The sequence below is a fragment of the Dromaius novaehollandiae genome, chromosome 17 (assembly GCF_036370855.1).
Source record: "Dromaius novaehollandiae isolate bDroNov1 chromosome 17, bDroNov1.hap1, whole genome shotgun sequence".
Taxonomy (NCBI): domain Eukaryota; kingdom Metazoa; phylum Chordata; class Aves; order Casuariiformes; family Dromaiidae; genus Dromaius; species Dromaius novaehollandiae.
This window is the reverse complement of record NC_088114.1, coordinates 15,921,882-15,940,020: the sequence shown is the minus strand read 5'-3', so window position 1 is coordinate 15,940,020 and position 18,139 is coordinate 15,921,882. Positions and strand designations below refer to the sequence as shown.

Here is an 18,139-nt window from a genome sequence, read left to right as displayed (position 1 = left end):
GGGCAGGAGATCTGACTGTTGAATGGGGTTCACCTGATAAACTTTCTTGCTTGCTCAGGCACCCTGGTGATCATCTTTAACCTCAAACTAATGGATAATGGAGAGCCAGAGCTGGATGTGACTTCTGACCTCCGAGATATTCAGATGGCAGAAACACCCCCAGAGGGAACGTAAGTGTAGCTGATATTACAGGTGTTGGGATTCTGACCAAATTACATTTAGTGTTTGCTGGGTAGATCATGTTCATTTATGTTTTTTAGAAGCTGCTTTTTCTGGGTGTGAATTGGAGAATTTAGAAGTTCTTTATTTTTTGGAATTCATAGTTGTAAACAGCTCATGGACATGATGCTTGTGCTCTTGCTGGGAATTTCTGTATTGGCTTGTCTCAGCCTAGTCAAAGCAGCAAACTCAATACCCTTCGTTAGCTATTGTAAAACAGAGGGAGGGGAGTCCTAAGCTGCAGAGCTAATTTTCTAGACTCATCAAAGTAGTATGTGCCAGAATGGCAGCCTGTCATGGGTCTGTCTCTTCCTTAAACTGATATTCTGTTTTGTGGTTAAATGCCCACTGACAAAATTTGAGATGCGGTGTAGGTCAAGCTCAGTGAATGAATGGCGCTGTCGAATACAGGTGTTATGTTCAGTGGAGAGTGTATTAGCTCTTCTTGGGGATGTGGATAGCTCCCGGGCTTTCCTTAAGAGGAGGGAAAAGGATGTGCTCAGGGTGGAGCCAGAGGAGCAGAGGACTCTGTTTAGGCAGGGCTGAGTGTTTACTTAGCTCATCAGGGAAGAATTCTGATATGAGCCTTCTGGAAACTTTGTTCACTTGCAGCCTGAAAAGAAAAGGAAAAACTGGGCTAAACCAACCAAATGATTGATTAAATCCCAGAGCTCCATTTGGCCTACTTAGAGAAATTTACCTTTTTTTGTGCGATTCCTGTCCTTTCCTTAAATTGCTTCTTTCCTACAGAAATAGTTTCAAACACCATATACCCAGCTATTTCTGTATGTAATGGCTTGATGTTATTGAGTGCAAAGGTGCAACAAATTCCTTGGGGACCTCTGGGGATCAAATGTGCTTCTCAGCTTCTTTAAGGCATGCTGGTGAGCTTTTTATGATCACCGCTGACAACTAGGAGGAGCTCCTTCCCCCTGACCTTGTGATACTATTTCTGTGTTTGATGTGTGTAATTTCTGTTGGAGCACACCCTCACCCTTCAGTTAGGAGAGTGTACTAGGAAGCTGGCACTTGTTTAGTGCTAAGTGGTTCAGGTTATAGATTGGACATGCTATTTGGTAAGGTATGCTTTTTTTATCCAGCTGTGTCCAAACATCCTTTTCAAGCTGCAGTAATATGTGCATAGAAATATTTTGTCACTGTATTTAAAATAGTTAAAAATGTCTGTGGAAGACATAAGTAAGTGTGGCTTTTCTTTCACTTCAATCTATCTACCTGCATGGTGATTAAAATAAAGACCTTTTCTTTTACATAGCTCTCTTGCTGAAGGTTGTAACTTTGGCGCATCTTGTAGTAGCTGCTTACCTTTGTTCAGATGGTGCCCTTACTTCTGCTGATTTTAAAGGGAGCCTCATGCTAAAATCTCAGATGGTAACATATAAAGTTGAACAAGGCGAATTCTGCCATAGGTGTCTAAAATAAGTCCAAGGACCGTGACAATCAGCATGGGAGGTGTTTGGCCATGGGGAGTATTTCTGTTGATCAGCTGGAACCTGGGCAGCAGTTCTCGGGCACTGAGAATCTTGCAGGTTTTGTCAATGGAGAAGCTCATTGGTTTGATTTGGGTAGAGGAGGAGGCTCTGTTGTGAAAGTAGTTTATCAGGGCTCCTCTTAATTGGAGAGGAATGAAGGGAAAAAAATGTGAAGTAAAGGAGAAAGGGAATTCAGACTTGAAGGAGACAGAAAGATGAAGTCTCTAAGGAGAGATTACTCAAGGGATGAACTGATGTCATCACTTCTGGGCTATGTGGACACAACTGGGAAAGTAGGTCTTCTGGTAATCCTAAAAGGAAATGCTGAACAAACGGCCTGGTTTCTGTAAGCATTCCTTTCTTGCAGAAAGCCTGAGCGTCGCTCCTTCCGTGCCTATGCTGCTGTGCTTTACATTGATCCCAGGATGAGGATCTTCATAAACGGACACAAAGTACAAACCAAGAGACTTTCGTGCTGCCTGTACAAGCCAAGGTAAGTGTTGTGACCAAAAGTCTGCATATGTACGTGAGAATCTTCAATGTTTCTGTGCAGAGAAGTGTTAGGATACACCTAGAGAGCAAAATACTATGTAACCCCCTGTTAAAGCTACGGAAACAGATGGCAGGAGAATGGGAAGTGGTGTTGACATTATGGGAAAGGGGGCAGATAATGGAAAATCTAACGCTTTTGAAAATCACACCAGTAACCTGTGGAATTTGCCTCCCTTTGAAAGCAAACACAGAAGTGAAGATATTGGTTGTTCAAAATGCCACATCCACACAATGCTGTTGGATAACTGTTTTTTACGTAGGACAGAGAAATTCATATGGTTGATGTTAGCATTATTATGGAAATGAAAACAGATTGAGCACTTTGACACAGTTTGCTTTGAAATTTTTTTGTGTGTGTAGCTGATTTAGGTTCAAATAGAGATTGGGAAGGACTCTTTCCTTCTTCCTTTTAAATTCCCTTAAACATAAAAAATTTGCAAGTGAGCTGAGATGTACTCTCAGGTGGTTTAATAGGGACTAAAAAAGGTTATAAGGTTGAGGGGGAGGGAAAGAGAAAGTGTATTGATGCCTGTTTCAGGGAATAGCGTTCTTCTGTCCCTAGGAGCATATAGGTTGCATTCTAGGTAGCTTAACATGATTTGTCTTAATAGACTACTACTAGTAATGTAGAATATTTTAGGGATTCTTTCAATCAAGCATTTTGGGCTGCACTGGACATACTGAACAGTACGGGCCCAGTATCAGCCTGCAGGGTGGTACTCGCTACTGAGCACAATCAAATGTCAAGCCACCAATCACTACCCTTTGAGCCTGGCCAATTTTCAGCTTACATAATGGTTTACCAAGCTCATACCACTTCAGCTTCTTAGATGAGAATGTGGAAAATAGTATCAGAAGCCTTACTGAAGGCAAGGGAGATTACATCCACAGCTCTCCCCTTGTTGACCTGGCCAGTCATTTCATTGTAGAAGGTGGTTAGATTAGGATTTATCAGGAGCAAATCATGCTGGACCAATTTCCTGGGTAGGGAATCTCTTGTGCTCTTGAGTTTCTGCCTGCAGTTTACCTATGTGTGAATGCCACATCTGCCACATGCTGCTTTATCCTATGCCACAGTCCAAAAAAAATATTAGAGAGGAAGAGCAAAGCAGGAGGGCACAGGCTTTTACCTCAGCAGAGACCAGCTTCTGAGATTTGAAGACAAGACTTCATCACTGCCTGTTGTTGCCTGCGTTGTCATGATAATATAACATGTACTGGGTCACACCAGAGGTTCATCTGTCTCAGTTTCTTCTCTCTGAAAGCGGTCAGTAGTAGCTACCTGGGGAGGAGTATAAGAGTTTTGGTTCTGTCCTATATCTTAGAACTGTTTTCTGTTGAAAAGAGACTGTCTTTTTAGGCAATTTAGACAGCAGTTGTTCAGGGTCCCTGTCACCAGTTCTGGATCTGCTTTTCATTGTTTCTGGAGAATAGCAACCTTGCTGTTGGACAGCTATAAAGTGATTTACATCTAGAGCACCTGAAACTCCCACTCCTGCAGCTCAGAAGCAAAGACTGCGAACAACGCTGAGGAACACAGTGTAGGGCTTTGGGGGGCATGGGGCAAACATAACCCTACGGGGTTCTGCTGGAAAGTGTACAGACAGTTTCCTTCCAATCTCCTACTCTTCATGCAAGATGTGTATACCAGAAGATGCATGGTCATGGGGATAAGCCACTGGTACCTTCACTGTTGATTCTGAGAACCAGTATGGCCCTTCTGGTAGTTGTCCACCTTGTGCCATAGACAGCTAGTGAAGACTCAGTCTTTTACCTTCAGATACATGAACAGAGATTATTCTCCATTGGGTGTCTCTTTTCTGAGGACCTAGTGCAGGGAAAATGGCAAATCAGTCCATTCTGAGGACAAAGGTATTGTTCTTTTGCAGCTATTCATGATCTTTTAGTTATTTTTCTGAACCTGAGACGAAGGGTTGCTTATGCCCTGGATCTTCCCTTTAGAGTTGAAGCCAGAGCTCTTGCATCCCCATTTGCATCTATTTGCTGGGTTTTGAGTACTCTACCATTTAATACTATCATCCTGAACTGACATTGATTGAAGGTTGAATTGAAGGTTGAAGCTTGAAGGATGGAGATCTGTCGTGGGCTTTAGAATGTTTAAATATCTTTCCTGCAAATTCAGGATAGTGCTTTTAGGCAACCATTGCACTGTTCTAATCAGGGATTACAGCTTGTCTCTTGAACAGGACACTTACTTTCCTGTTGCCATCTGTTCTTTTTGGAAACTACTTTTCTGTGGTTAGTAGAGGCAACTGTTAATACAACGCACTTAGGGTTGTACTCCTGTGTGGGAACTGCCACTCCCAGTTAGGTGGGAATGAAGACCATCCATCCAGGTTGTGGAAGCAGTGATTTCTCTTTTCAGTTGAGCTCTGGTTCTCTTCTGTCCTTAACAAAAAGATTAGTGAGAGACTTCTCTAGATCTGACATTAGTACCTTGCTGCCTTTCTGGAACCTTTAACTTCCTGGTATGAGGGGCAAGCTAATTTTGTGCCAGATTGTTCACCAGAGTTTACAGGTGTGATGCTGAGATATCTCCCCCTCTGGAAGCTGCTTTTGCCTTTCGAAGGATTGCTTTCATCTGTCTCCTTCCACACTAACTGTGTGAACTTTAGCAGTGCAGCTGGTGCAGCTGAAAGCAGTCAGGCTGTTTTGCATGTCAGCCTTTCTGTGTGCTATTTTCAGACAGATAATTGAATGGTCAGAGGTCCTCGCGGACATGCGGTGTTGGTGGCTGGAGCAGTCCTGTATGCTGTTTTGCTTTCCTTGGCTGTTGCTGTGATTTACTGAACTACATGCAAGAGTTTCTCTTTAAGAGGGCATGCTAAGGCAGTTTTAATGAATGTCTTGAAGATGGGGGAATATGTTTTGATATCACATCATGCAGTATTCTTGTCTGTCAGGCAAGATAAACAAGACAAGATGTATCTTGTTTACATATTCATTTGCTAGATACGTTTTTCTAAACCGCTTGAATGTGGGCTTTCCTGGCTGTGATGACTTTGGCACTGGAAAAGAACATGAAACAGTAATGGCTGGATTGTTCCTTTTTTCTTGAGAAGCTGTCAGTCTCTGGGACAGTATTTCTGGAACCAGATCTATGCATTAGCAGTCTCTTTGTTTAGCTTACCAGGTTGTTGCATGCTCTTGCAGGCAATGAAGCTGGTACTGGCAACAGGCTTGCATACGGGGGGGTTGGGATGATGTCTCACATCAGCTTTCTGTATTACGCTGCAATTACCCTCTCTGCATTTTGGTGAAAAGGAGGTGTTGCACCTCTGCTCTTAAGACAGAAGTTCAGTCACTTTGCTGCCTCAAAAGTTGGGCATGTTGAGACCTTTCTCCTTCACCTTGTTTCTCCTGTTTGTTCTCAGGAAAGTAAGGCAGGATGTAGATGAGGTAATTTAATTGTGCCAACATGCTGAAAGCAGCTCTTGTTTTCAGAACATGTTCTGTTTGTTGGCCCACGTAGCTTAAATCACCCTTATGTGGATTTGAGGAGATTGCAACACCCAAAACCCGAGTCTCCTTCTCCTAACATGGTTGTTGGATGGTTTTTGGAAGAATTAGTGCCTGCCTGGCTTTTTTGCCAGTAAGGAGGTCCTTATAAATAGCAGAAAATATGTTGCACAGATATACAACTTCTATGCACTGGAATGCACAAATTGTGCACTAGTTGAACAAATGTAATCAAGTCAACTATTTATGATGTGAGTTTTCTGAATTTAAGAATAAAGGTTTTCTGTTCATGAGACTATTTGACATCTGTATCTACATCTGCATATGTCTGCCCATAGAAACACACCTAACTCCTTTTTCATCTACGCAACATGATTACTTATGGGTCTTGATGGATTATCTGCCACTTGGAGGGATCTTGTCTCTTATTGGGTCTAAATGTGGTTCCTCCTACATTAATGGGTTGATCAGTTAAGCCTTATGTCCTTATATACTTCCCTGTCTCTGAAAAAACAACATTTCTAGTGATGTTTGCTTTGGCTAAGTGCTGGAGAGATTCAATCCCTTAAGCTTTCTTTTTTCTATAAAGCTTTTTGGGGATGGAATTTTCCTCTGGGTGCATACAAACCTTTATATTGTATCTAAAGTGGCTTAAGTTCCTGCAGGCTCTGATCATCCTTCTTGTTGTCATCTCCTCTTCCCCAATTATGTGTGTCCACGTAGAGGTGACATGTACTCGTGAACTTCTGCCTCTTTTATGAGGCTGCGTCTTTCACTCTGAAATAGTTATAGTTAGATTGTGATCTGTATGTGATATGATCTAATGAGATCAAACAAGCCACTGCAACTCCAGCACACTTCTCAAGGTTGTAAGCCAAATGTGTAGCGTGTGAAAATATTGTGAAACTTCACAGCTGAAACTTGAAGCTCTGCTCAGACCTTTGCTAAATGTTTTGCCACTTTGAGGCTTCCAAGTGGGATATAATTCTTGACAAATCAATTCTCTGCTTAGTTTTCTCTTCAGATCTATTCTTAGAGGTAGCCTTGCAGGGTTGAGAGGTACTGCTTGGAGACGTGCGTTGTGAAACTACACGTTTGGACAGTCATTTCAAGGAGAAAGGAAGGGTTATTTATCTGTAATGGGAGGTTTTTTGAGAAGCTTTGCATGTATGTTCCCTCCACCTTTCCACTTTTGAAGAATTTGTTCCTCTTAACCTTGGGATTTTCTCCAGGAACATGGGATATGTTGCACCCCACCAGATCATGTTGAAAAGTGGGGGGGGGACTGTGGTTGCTGTTATTGCTAAAGCATCTCTGACTTAAAAGTTTTGGCTAAGTGCTTCCCAGTATACTTGGTTACTCATACCTAAACCTCATTCTCCATTTATTGAATCTTTTGAGAAGAGTAGAGTAGCATGCGGAGACCCTGATCTCTAATAGGATGATCAAATCATGGTGTGACCTGACTGCTGAGGTTGCTGATTAATAAGTTTTGGTCATCACAGGATGTACAAATATACTTCAAACCGTTTCAAGACCCGTGCGGAGCAAGAGGTGAAGAAAGCAGAGCACATGGCAAGGATAGGTGAGTCTTTGGGGTCTGCATGCATCCTGCTCTTACTGTAGAGAAAGAAAGGATGGGAGGAGGCTACATTGCTGATATGACCTGAAATTGCTTGCTTTTGTGATCACTGCGATTGCTCAGGAAATTCGTTTTTACAGTGATTCCAGATGAACCAGTCTTACTGCAATGCAGTGGGAGGAACTTGCATCATTGCCTAAGACCACTTCCTCTGAGGAACACACGTACAAAATAATCCCTACAGCTTTCTCCCCCTGTTCTGCCTGAAGCCTTGCTAAGCTGCCTCCTTGTTAGCCCATGGTTCTGCCCCCATCTTTTGCATATCATTAGCTTCTTCGTTCTGTTCTCTCTGTTCCTTCCCTGTTGAGGCAGTCACTCAAAACTAGATTTTTATTTTACCAGTTAATATTAAGTGATTGATGTACAAGGACATCCTGGTTTTTGCTTCGAGACATACCTTTTTGTCTGTCCAGTCTTATCTTCTTCTCAAGTTCCGTAGTCTTCAAGAGAACACCCAGTTTGACATTACTGGATATTTAGCGTATAGGTATTACATAAGCATATAAATGCAACATATAACTTTGTTAAGCTTACATAAATTTAACATATAAAGCAGCCTCTCCCATTCCTGATGGAGAAACTCTGTAGTGAAGGGAGTCTTGAAGTTGTAAGACATGTTCACCATTCTTTCTGATAAGTTTCATAAATGATGTTGCTGAGACATGTACCTTCTCCCCCTGTGTAAGAGCTACTTTAGGTGCGCACACGTGTGCATTCGGATTAGATGTGAATAACTTTCAGGAAGTTTCCGGGGCCACATTCAACCTGTGTGAAGTCGTGAAGGGTAGTGTGTTTGTGACCCTGCCCAAAGCAGTAGAACAAAATTGTATAAATTGCTGTGTTCCCTCTTTTTCCTTCATGAAGTACAACCTAACATGGTAGACTTAAAACTGTGGTGTTTAAGCCATTTATCCTTTGCCTCAGTTCCCATACATTAATTTTTTTGATTGAATCCTTTAGCCAAAGTAGGTGTTCAGTACATCTGTGTTCTCTTCAAGAAGATGTAAATAGCATGGTGCAAAATGGTCTATGAGGCCTTCATGATGTTTAAAAGGTGAGCTTTAATGTCTTTACATTGAAGAGTACTGCCATTCAGTGCCCTCATAGCAAGAACTGATACCCTTGACACCGAAACTTAAACTCAGCATTAGCACCAAAGCTAGCTTACTACCTCCGGTAGTGGAAGTGAGTGCTGAACAAAGGGCTGTGAACTTGGAGATGAAAACTCAAGGCAGACCTCAGACTGTTTTCCTCAAGGGTTGATTACATAAAGTCTCCAACTCTAAAATATTTTTGTGCCATTAACCCCAGCTTCAATGGCACAGATCTCAGTTCTTTGCTTCTAGGGAAATTACAGTTTTGTCTGTAACAAAGCGTATTTAATATACAAAGTACTGCTTTTCTGCTGTTCGTAGAGAATATTTATTTCTTCTTATCACTAGCATGTGCTTCTCTGAGTACACACAGCACTCTCATGAGGGATCTTCACCAGAGAAAGATTTGCAGTTTTCTCTTCCAGTAGAGAAACTAGAGATGCATCATGAGGAATGATGGGTGTCAGCTCCACAATGTGCTGTGGCCATCGGTTAGGGATGTATTGGAATCCTTCCTGCTATCGATTAACTCACTCTGTCCATAGACAGTTCTGGCCTTACCCATTGGAATAGCAGGAAAGACTGGATTTAAATGGACAGGGTAATGTTCTGTATTCTTACCAGAAGATTTTTTTGGTCACTTGACAGTGTCCTTCATACCAGAATCTGGCAGTTTTGTTTCATTTCAGGAGCTCTGCTGAAGGATTGATAAGACTCTAGAAACAGCTTACGAGGTTTACGTACGAGCTTTACAAGAAAAATGTACGGGCAGCTATGACTGTCAGTGACATGGCTGGTAGGTCCATGGTTACTTCAGAGGCTGTATGCAAAGCAAAATGGCTTTAGGAATTGGTGTTCCAAAAGAGCTGTGACTTAGCGTGATTTATGGCACACGTATATTGATTCCCTGGGAACTGACATCCCACCTCGTGTGATAAGCTGTACTATCCAAAGCCCTAAGTGAGCAAATGGACCCATCCAGCCATTCCAGGACATAAGTCCCCTGCCTGGGCAAGATAGCTACAAAAGGCCATCGTCTGCCTTCTGCATATTGCTGAAGTGAGGCTGAATACTATATTCAGGCATCTAGGTGTTGCTCTTGCCTAGTTGCAAGAAATTCTCGTATAAAGTTTAAAGAGCAAACAAAAAGGGTGGAGAGTGTTACGTAGGTGTCCGTTACTGAAAGCCCCTAACAGCTATGTTCCACACTTGTTATTAGTCTGGAGTATTTTGGTGTGTCCAGTGATTTGCCATTGGATGCCATGCCTGTTATCCACTTGTAGCTAGGATCAGAATTTGTGTCCTCCTGTACGTTTATTGTCCAGCTTAGGGGCTGCGTTTTTGCCTGGTAGGATGTCAACATTCAGATTTTTATTTGAGTCATTCCCTACCAAACTTGTCTTCTCAGCTGTCAGTACTTTATTGGAACGGGTTTGAGCTCTGCCCCTTGAGAGCAAACCTCACTGTTTTCTTTGCTTTGGACAGAGTTGCACTTATTCCAGCAGCTCCTACCATATCAGCTTTAATTTAAATGGACCAAATTTTTTAAGCAGTCTCCAGACTCTTCCGTTTAAATGTTAAGCTAAGTCATCTCTTCAGAAGATTAAGTTGGTCATTCAGTGCAATTCTGCTGTTTCTTGCCTGGCAAGCTGCTGTGAAACTCAGAGGATGGTTTTGTGGGAGTGGATGCAACAAAACTCAAATGTAACAGTGCATAGAAGAGGAAGATGATTTTTATTTTAATAGTCTAAGTACATTCACTGTACCTATTTGCATTCCCATACATGCAGACAACAAAAATGTGCGTCCACAAGTAATCCTGGCCATAGCACTCAGAACAAGGGATGCCAGTTATCAAATCCTCACTAGATCATCCGGACTCTTTTTGATTGGTAACCGTGTGCTGGTTTTTGGAGAGATGTTTTGTAATCTCTAGGAGCCAGTTGCTATTGTAGTGTGATCTTTTGCTTCATCTTACCTTATCCTCTGTAGACCCTTGGACAAGGTTGCTGCTCCACTGTTTTGTTTCCTTGTTTTGGATGTCTCAGCTAAAGCCTGGCCTCTTGTTGGGAGAACAGAGAGAAATGGCTCATACGATGTGGCTGTAACCTTGCCGCCACCTTTCTGTCACTGGGGTACAGGCCTGCTGCTTAATCCATTTTCCCTGGGGACATTTTTGTGTGACTGTTAAGTGGTATGAGATTGGTATGTACTGCTTGTCAGGCAATGTTTTTGATAGTCTGGAAGAGAAACAAGAAGGGGAATTTCTCTAAGTGGTAAACTTGAAGATCAGAGTTAGTGGTAGGTTTTCAGAGCACTATGTGTTGTTTTGTGTAGCACAAATTTGGCTTTCTTCAGACAAAAAGAAGAGATTATCAAAGATAAAAATATTTCTCAAGAGTAGTCCCTTCCCATCATCTATGCAAGTAAACTACCTCTTTGTACCTCCTTTTCAAGTCTGAGCTCAGTCTTCATTTTGTGGCAGCGTGTGAGTTTTTCTCTCTGCTTTCATACTTCTGTGCAGACCAGACAGGGCCACTTGCATCCTTACCATTTCCAGTTCCTCACTATCTTTCTTATGGATCCTTCCTTAAACCCGCTTTTACAGAGTTTAGACCTGTTATTATGCCAGTGTTGACGGCAACCTCTGATCAAGTTTAAGGTGCCATGTTAATTGGTCTCCTCTCTCATATGTAAGATTTTATTTTGTACCTTCTTGTGTTACCTTTGTTATCTCTCCCTTGTCTGTGTAAATCTAGCAAAGGCTCTCTCTGGAAATCTGTTCGCTCAGTTGAATGCCTTATAGTATGCTGTCTCTTCTGGATGGTTAATACAATTTTTTTTTCCATGTGTTTTAGCGGAGGAGAAGGCTCGAGAGGCAGAGAGTAAAGCCCGTGCACTAGAACTGCGCCTAGGAGGGGATCTCACACGGGAGTCCAGGGTGAGGTTCTGCCTTTCCAGCAGGGTGAATTTTAAGCACTGGGGGAAGGTTTGTAACTGTGGTTTTGGAGCAGAGCGCTGTGCTGTTTGGTTGCTTTTAGCAGTGTGATATGTAGGTAAAGCAGGTGCTCCTGCTGGAGATGAGTTTCAGCAGTGTTCAGTCCTAGGTAATTCCATGGTCTTACGACCACAGGACATGCATGAATTGGTGCGCGTGTTTTCCAGCCTGAGTGAGAAGCATGCTGGCATTGCAATGCTTACGACTTTCAACATGTATCTAATTTGAAGGCAGTCCTTTGACAGTGTTTGAGTTCTGCTGTGAAGATACTTTAGTTGATGTCATTCTCTAAAGCAGCAGCATGGGGAATGTGAAGTATTTGAATAGAAGTAAAATTGGACAATTTTTGTCGGTTCCCTCTTATGGCAATTGCACTTTGCTCCTGAGCTTTCCCAAACTGTTGCTGGAACATCTGAGGTTTGTTTTTTTTGCTTGTTTTCTTTTTCTTTCCTTCTGAATGGTACCCTGTGAAGCCAGAGCTTATGTGGTCATACTACAGGCTCTTGAAAGGTGGGTAGGGCTTGGCTTAGATCTAGCCAGTAGTTGGGAGGGAAGAAGGATTTCAGGAAATGCTGGATGGTTCAGCAAGTGACATTTGTTTAAAATCACTTTACTGTTTAGTGAGATGTAATGAAAAAACAGTATTTGAATGTATTGCCTCCATCACTGTGCCCTGTGGTTTCTGTTGAATACATATTTTCTTCCAATCAACTTGTGTAGCTGTTTAAATTACCTAGCAACAGGTGCTGCCCTAAATGTAAAGGGGCGCTAATTATTGCCCTTCAGTTCGTGAATTCTTTACATTTAAAACACTTCTGTGATCTTCCTGAAGGAGGAAAATATAAAGTGGGGTTAATTTTAGTTTTACTGTGTGATATCTATTTGCAGGTGACATTACGTCAAGTCCAAAACTCTGCAATCACCATGCGCAGGGAGGCTGATGTCAAGAAAAGGATCAAGGATGCAAAGCAGCGGTGAGTACAAGGCAACTGAAAGCTCTTACTTTCCCGAGCTGGTCAATCCACATGCTCAGATGTTTCTCCTACTTTGCTTCGTGTGGTGGGGTGAGCAGTCCTGCTCACCAGTTTAACCAGGGGGTTTCTGAGTTTGCTCTTCTGGTTGCTTTTGCTATTCCCTTGTTATTTGCTGAGTGAAGTCTTTGAATTTTGCCTGGTTTTTGTAGACACACACCAGTTTTCCCCATCAGCTTTTTTCATTCTTTTGCTTAATCTGGTTTTCATCTATGGATAAGATTCAGGGAGGCAAACAGATGTTAGCAAACTGCAATGAAATGGCTTTCAAAGTTGCAGAAATGGTTTTCTAAAAACTTGTTAAATTCTGTTATAGGCCATACCATGAAATCGAAAGAAATAATTGTAACCAGAGTTAAATTACAGCAAAGTTTGCTGTTCATATACTCACAGGAATATTTCACTTTGTATGCAGGTTTTCTGTAGACTTTTCATACGCATTTCGTAGCTTGAAACTCAGTCTCTTTAATGCTGAGTTTGGGAAAAATTGGGATTTGTATATACATTTGTATGTACATATCCCACCTAGTTTGTTTTGCATGCTAATTTACATGCATGCGTAGGTCAGAACTATTCCAGACTTGTTGCTGGAGATGGATCTAATGCATCTTAAGTTCAGGAAAAAACAAGACGAACAAACAAAAACAGCTTGAACTCAAAAGTGGTAGAGATATGAGAAGTCATTTTCTTCCATTTCCATGTACATAACTCATCTTTTAATTCTTAGTTTTGATGACATTACTGCATGAAGTAAAAGCTTGTGAATGGGTTTCCAGCCTTCTTTCAATGAAGATAACACTTTTTCTTTAAAAAGCTGAACAATGAACATAGAGCTTTAAGTTTGAGAATAGCATTTGTATGCCCTTCAGTGTCCATAGATGGAAATGAGAAGTTGAAATTAAAATGAAAATTTCAACTGTCCTTTCTGCTTGATTCTAAGAATGTGTAGGCTGCAAAATCTGAATGAGTTCTTATTTGGAAAAATGCCCTTCTCATAAGTATTGCAAAAAATTATATTTAGCCAGGTTTCAAATATGTGATGTTGAGAATAAATGTAGGCAACTAACAAATAACAAGGGAAAAAAACTTTTGTCCTAATTCATGTACAGCCTTGGCCATTTGTAGTCCTGACCTAGAATTACCAGATGATCAGCCAGCTTTATTTTGGCCGGTAACTTCCTACACATACCTGCATTCATCTTTGGTAATCAGAGGCACTTTTTTTAGAGGGTCAGGCTTTTCCATAATCTTATACTTTATCTAGAAAGCAAAACAAATTCTTGAAAGATATGCAGATATCAGGATCTTTCTGTACAAATCACAATCCGTAGCATCTCAGTAAGCTCTTGAGTTGTAGAGGACGCCTGAGAACAGTTTCCTACTGTTTCTCTTGTGTTGTATGCATTACTGAAACAAATGCTGTCTAAAGCTCCCAAAGCCTATTTTACTCACATTCAGATGATAAATCCAGCAGATGAAACAGATACTACAGTCCTAACAATAATAGGTAACTGGCTGGGATTTGTACTACCAATTTCATTTTCCGTGATTTGGAAGATAATTTGACTTCCTGTTGACTTTAATAGGAAGGGCATCTCTTTATTCTTCATAGAGTGCACATCTTTGCATGAAATTCAAGGCCCTACATCCTTCTCCAGAAGTTAGAAAATTAGAATTAATCCCTTGCCTGAGGTAGGAATGAGGGGTCTACTGTTTTGCCACAACTGCTTGCACCCTCAAATTGCACAGGTCGTCCCCCTCAATCAGGTGAGGCCAAAGTGATATTTTCAAGCCCTGTTTTTCTATTGATAGTGTTCAAAACACCTCTTAGCAAATGTTGAGGTTTAAAGTTATCAAAAGTTGCTATTCCAGGTGTCTTCCTAGTAACTTATTTTAGATCATCATCTAAAGAATAATCTCTCTGAGTCTATAGCTGCTTATAAAATGAGTGATCAGGTAATGGTTATAGGTTATCAGGTAATGGTTAGGTGAGTATGGTTTCTGCTAACGGAACAGGCATTCAGTCTGATGTCTGTTATTAAAAAAAAGTTGATGTAAACCAGCACATAAATCCTGTTACACTGAACGTGTCCTGTAAACCAGTACATCAGTCCTGCTGTACTGAATGTCTTTGTTCCACACATTGCTGTCTCTTTCACATATAATTTAAAAATCTACAGAAACATCTATCAACTTTGCTTTCAGACAAGGTGAATCTCAAAATACGACAGTGAAGTAGGAGAGAGATGCTGCCTCTTAATTTGGGGCTTTTTAGCCTTTGTGGTTCTGTTTTGGGGCCCTTACAGTTGTAGAAAGGAACTTCAGTTTTAAAGGAAGTTGTGTTAGAGGATTACATTTACATTTAGGTAGGTAAGAAAATGACTTTATGAAAACAAAAAATGGACGTGAAATGAAAGTATTTCAGGGACTGATTTTGAGATGCCTGAACGTTAAGACAGACTTCCATCTTATAACTGCAGATTATTATATAGTGATCATGAATACACAGTTTCTCTTAATATCTGATATTTGCAGTAGACAGTCAACAGATCGTTTTAAAGAATTCCAAGTATCTTCAATTAATCATTTAAAGAGAGGTCAAATTCCTAATTGGGATAAAGCACGTAAGTGTTGAAGATTTTGATGAGAAATACAAATAGGAAGTCAAAAATAAGAGGGGTGGGTAGAACAGTGGCATAGACTATGCCTTGTAATTATTAGAAGTTTTGGGCTTATGTTTGCTGCCTTCAGCCTAAAATGGAAGAATCTCATTGTGGAAAATGCTCAACATGGATTTAAGGGAAGCTAGTCTGTTACAGAGCAATAGCTTTGTTTATAAAATAAAACTTTTTTATTTTTTAATATCACAGAGATCTAAGTCTGTTAAGATTTTCTACATTAGAGGAGATACAGTTCCTGGTAATCAAAGATGCAGGTTGAGAAGTTCATATGTGCTCACAAGCATAACTGAGGTCAACTTTTGTTAGTCAGCTACAGAACAGATAAGGTAGAAGTCATGCAAATTGCTGGCCTGCTATTTTAAGAAAAAAAAACTCTGCTTCACTTGTGTGTTGCAGTCCCTCAGCTTTTGAAACTTGGTGAAATAGTATTACAAAACTTCCAGTAATGAGAACTTCCCCAGAATCTAAATATTGAGACTGTAGTTTTATATCAAAATCTTAATTTCTGTGGTTTATGTAGTGTAGAAGTGCACATGTAGAAAATACTAACCCGAATAATTTATGCCTCACATTGGAGAGCATGTCTGTACCTAACAGTGCTTTTATAAAACTCTAGTCAGATGTAATTTTTTTGAAAAGTAGATCTGAAATTAAAACCACAATCTCTTTATGAAAGAGGGAATGTATCCAGATCAACAGTTAGCTGAACAGATTGTCTAGCCCGGATTGGTGTCTGTATTACATCTCTGAAGCTCAGTTTGTTTTCTTCCAGGGCACTGAAAGAACCCAAAGAACTGAATTTTATCTTTGGTGTGAATATTGAGCAGCGTGAATTGGATGGCATGTTCATTTATAATTGCAGTCGACTGATAAAGATGTATGAGAAGGTGGGCCCACAGCTGGAGGGTGGCATGTGAGTTTTTGGAGGTTTTTTTTGGCAATCTCTTTGTTTAAGCCTGATATTTTCCTATCTGTAACTTAGGCTGTGCAATAACTCTTTTACTGTGAGGAATATAATCATTCTTCATGAGCTTGAGGTTTCAGTCATTCTGTCAGCCTTTAGCGAAAAGGTTTAGATTCTGATAAATAAAATATATTTAAATATTTCACAGTATTTCACGTTTCATAAAATAGATAGTTCTCTATCAAAACATCGGTCATACCTGCAGCAGTATGAGGCTTTTGCGCTCAGTACTGGTATTTGGGTCTGAACGCTTCCTCCATGGGCTAACAAATAAATACAGGTAGCAATACTACCTGATTCTAAGGGCAGGGCACAGAGATCTTGAAAGCAAAAATTTATCTGTGGTCAATCTAGAAAAGGAGCTATTTGACCCCACCTTACTACTTTCGGAATGCCAGCTCAAATCTGAGTGGTTTAGAAAGCTGATAAATCAGAAATAGTACTGCTGCAGGAATGGATGAATGCATGCATGTAATCTGCTGTTTCAGTATTGCTTCTCTGGACAACGACCTGGTAGTTCAATGATGTTAGTAACTCTACATCTTCTTTCAGGGCATGTGGTGGTGTGGTAGGTGTGGTGGATGTGCCCTATTTGGTTCTGGAGCCAACCCATAATAAACAAGACTTCGCAGATGCCAAAGAGTATCGACACTTGTTGAAGGCCATGGGAGAGCACTTGGCTCAGTATTGGAAGGATGTTGCTATAGGTAATGAAGCTTTTTCATTACCTTCACAATTACTAGGGGCTGGAAGGGAAAACTTTGGCAGCTGGAAGGGAGTTAAAGGGGAGGGCAGCATTATTTTTTGTGGTTATGGCTCCATAATGAATGGGGAATTGTCCGTTTGTTTTGCAGCCCAGAAGGGTATCATCAAGTTCTGGGATGAATTTGGTTATTTGTCAGCGAACTGGAACCAGCCTCCATCTAGCGAACTACGCTACAAACGCCGAAGAGCCATGGAAATTCCTACCACAATTCAGTGTGGTGCGTATGACCAGGCAGATGGCTGCAATTAGGAGGTTGATCTTTATTGAGGAGGGAGGGAACTACTGGCTGGAGTTTGGGGGAAGCTAATGGGTAGGAGACTTCTGCAATGAGCTTCTCGGCCATCGCCCTCTTAGAGGGCTTCTCTCCTGTTGTAAGTTCCCTTTGCCTGCATTTGATGGTACACATCTTGACGTAAGGTTCCTCTCCTCCAGTTTATTATTCATGGTGTTCTTTAGGTGTACTTTTGCAGAACTGGAACTGACCAAAGCCACTCATCCCTAAACTAAAATAAGATCTAAAACTTCCCTGTAGGCCGTGGAAGAAAAGTGTAACTTGTATTCTGATGAACTGGGCTATTGAGCAACACTAGATGTGAGCACAGAAGGGAATCATTTACAGTTGTCTTTCAAATGTAATGTGAGTTCTCTTTTTCATGCCTCTAAATGGCTTTGGCTAAGTTCTTACTCCAGCCCAGAGAAGAGAGGTCCCAGTGCAGCTACTTTGTCTTTTGGTAGAGAGCTGCCAAACTCCCATGACCCTGTTTGCCCCACAGGACTCAGATGAGGACATAGCAAGGAATGTGAGTCTAGTCTTTTGGAAATGGTCAGTCTTTTGTCAGGCTCTCCTGCCTTGGCTGTTTCCTCAGCCCCTTCCAAGTTCCTCCCAAATAGGAGGAACTCTCCTCTCATTCCTCGAGTTTTCTTCTGTTTACATCTGCCAGGGCCTGTAAAGTCCTTCTAGAGCCTGAATTAAGAACACTCGCATTTTCTAGGCAAAACTTGATTTTTACATGGTTGCTTTCCTGGTTGTCAAGCAATGCTCTGGAAGCCAAATCTGTGTGTTTTCCTGGTTTGTCTAAAATCTATTGGATCATTGTCTAAGTTTTAGTGGACAGATCTGACTTGTGCATTAATACCAGCAAGAGACATCCTGACTCCTGAGATGAGCAGCGTTCTTGGAACTGGCTGTTCAGTTTTGGTTTGAACTCTACATGCTGCATAG

General features: G+C 41.1%; 1 protein-coding gene across 3 annotated transcripts in view; it reads left to right on the top strand.

Moving 5' to 3' along the window:
* MORC2 (MORC family CW-type zinc finger 2) overlaps window positions 1-18,139 on the top strand; it is a 46,953-nt gene that overhangs the window by 16,032 nt on the left and 12,782 nt on the right. For all 3 annotated transcript variants that reach the window (XM_064522350.1, XM_026119080.2, XM_064522349.1), the window contains 8 exons: window positions 59-170; window positions 2,077-2,202; window positions 7,247-7,326; window positions 11,336-11,418; window positions 12,364-12,449; window positions 15,960-16,100; window positions 16,704-16,858; window positions 17,006-17,134. In XM_064522350.1, coding sequence (XP_064378420.1) covers window positions 59-170; window positions 2,077-2,202; window positions 7,247-7,326; window positions 11,336-11,418; window positions 12,364-12,449; window positions 15,960-16,100; window positions 16,704-16,858; window positions 17,006-17,134 — 912 coding nt within the window. The remainder of the gene's footprint in view (window positions 1-58; window positions 171-2,076; window positions 2,203-7,246; window positions 7,327-11,335; window positions 11,419-12,363; window positions 12,450-15,959; window positions 16,101-16,703; window positions 16,859-17,005; window positions 17,135-18,139) is intronic.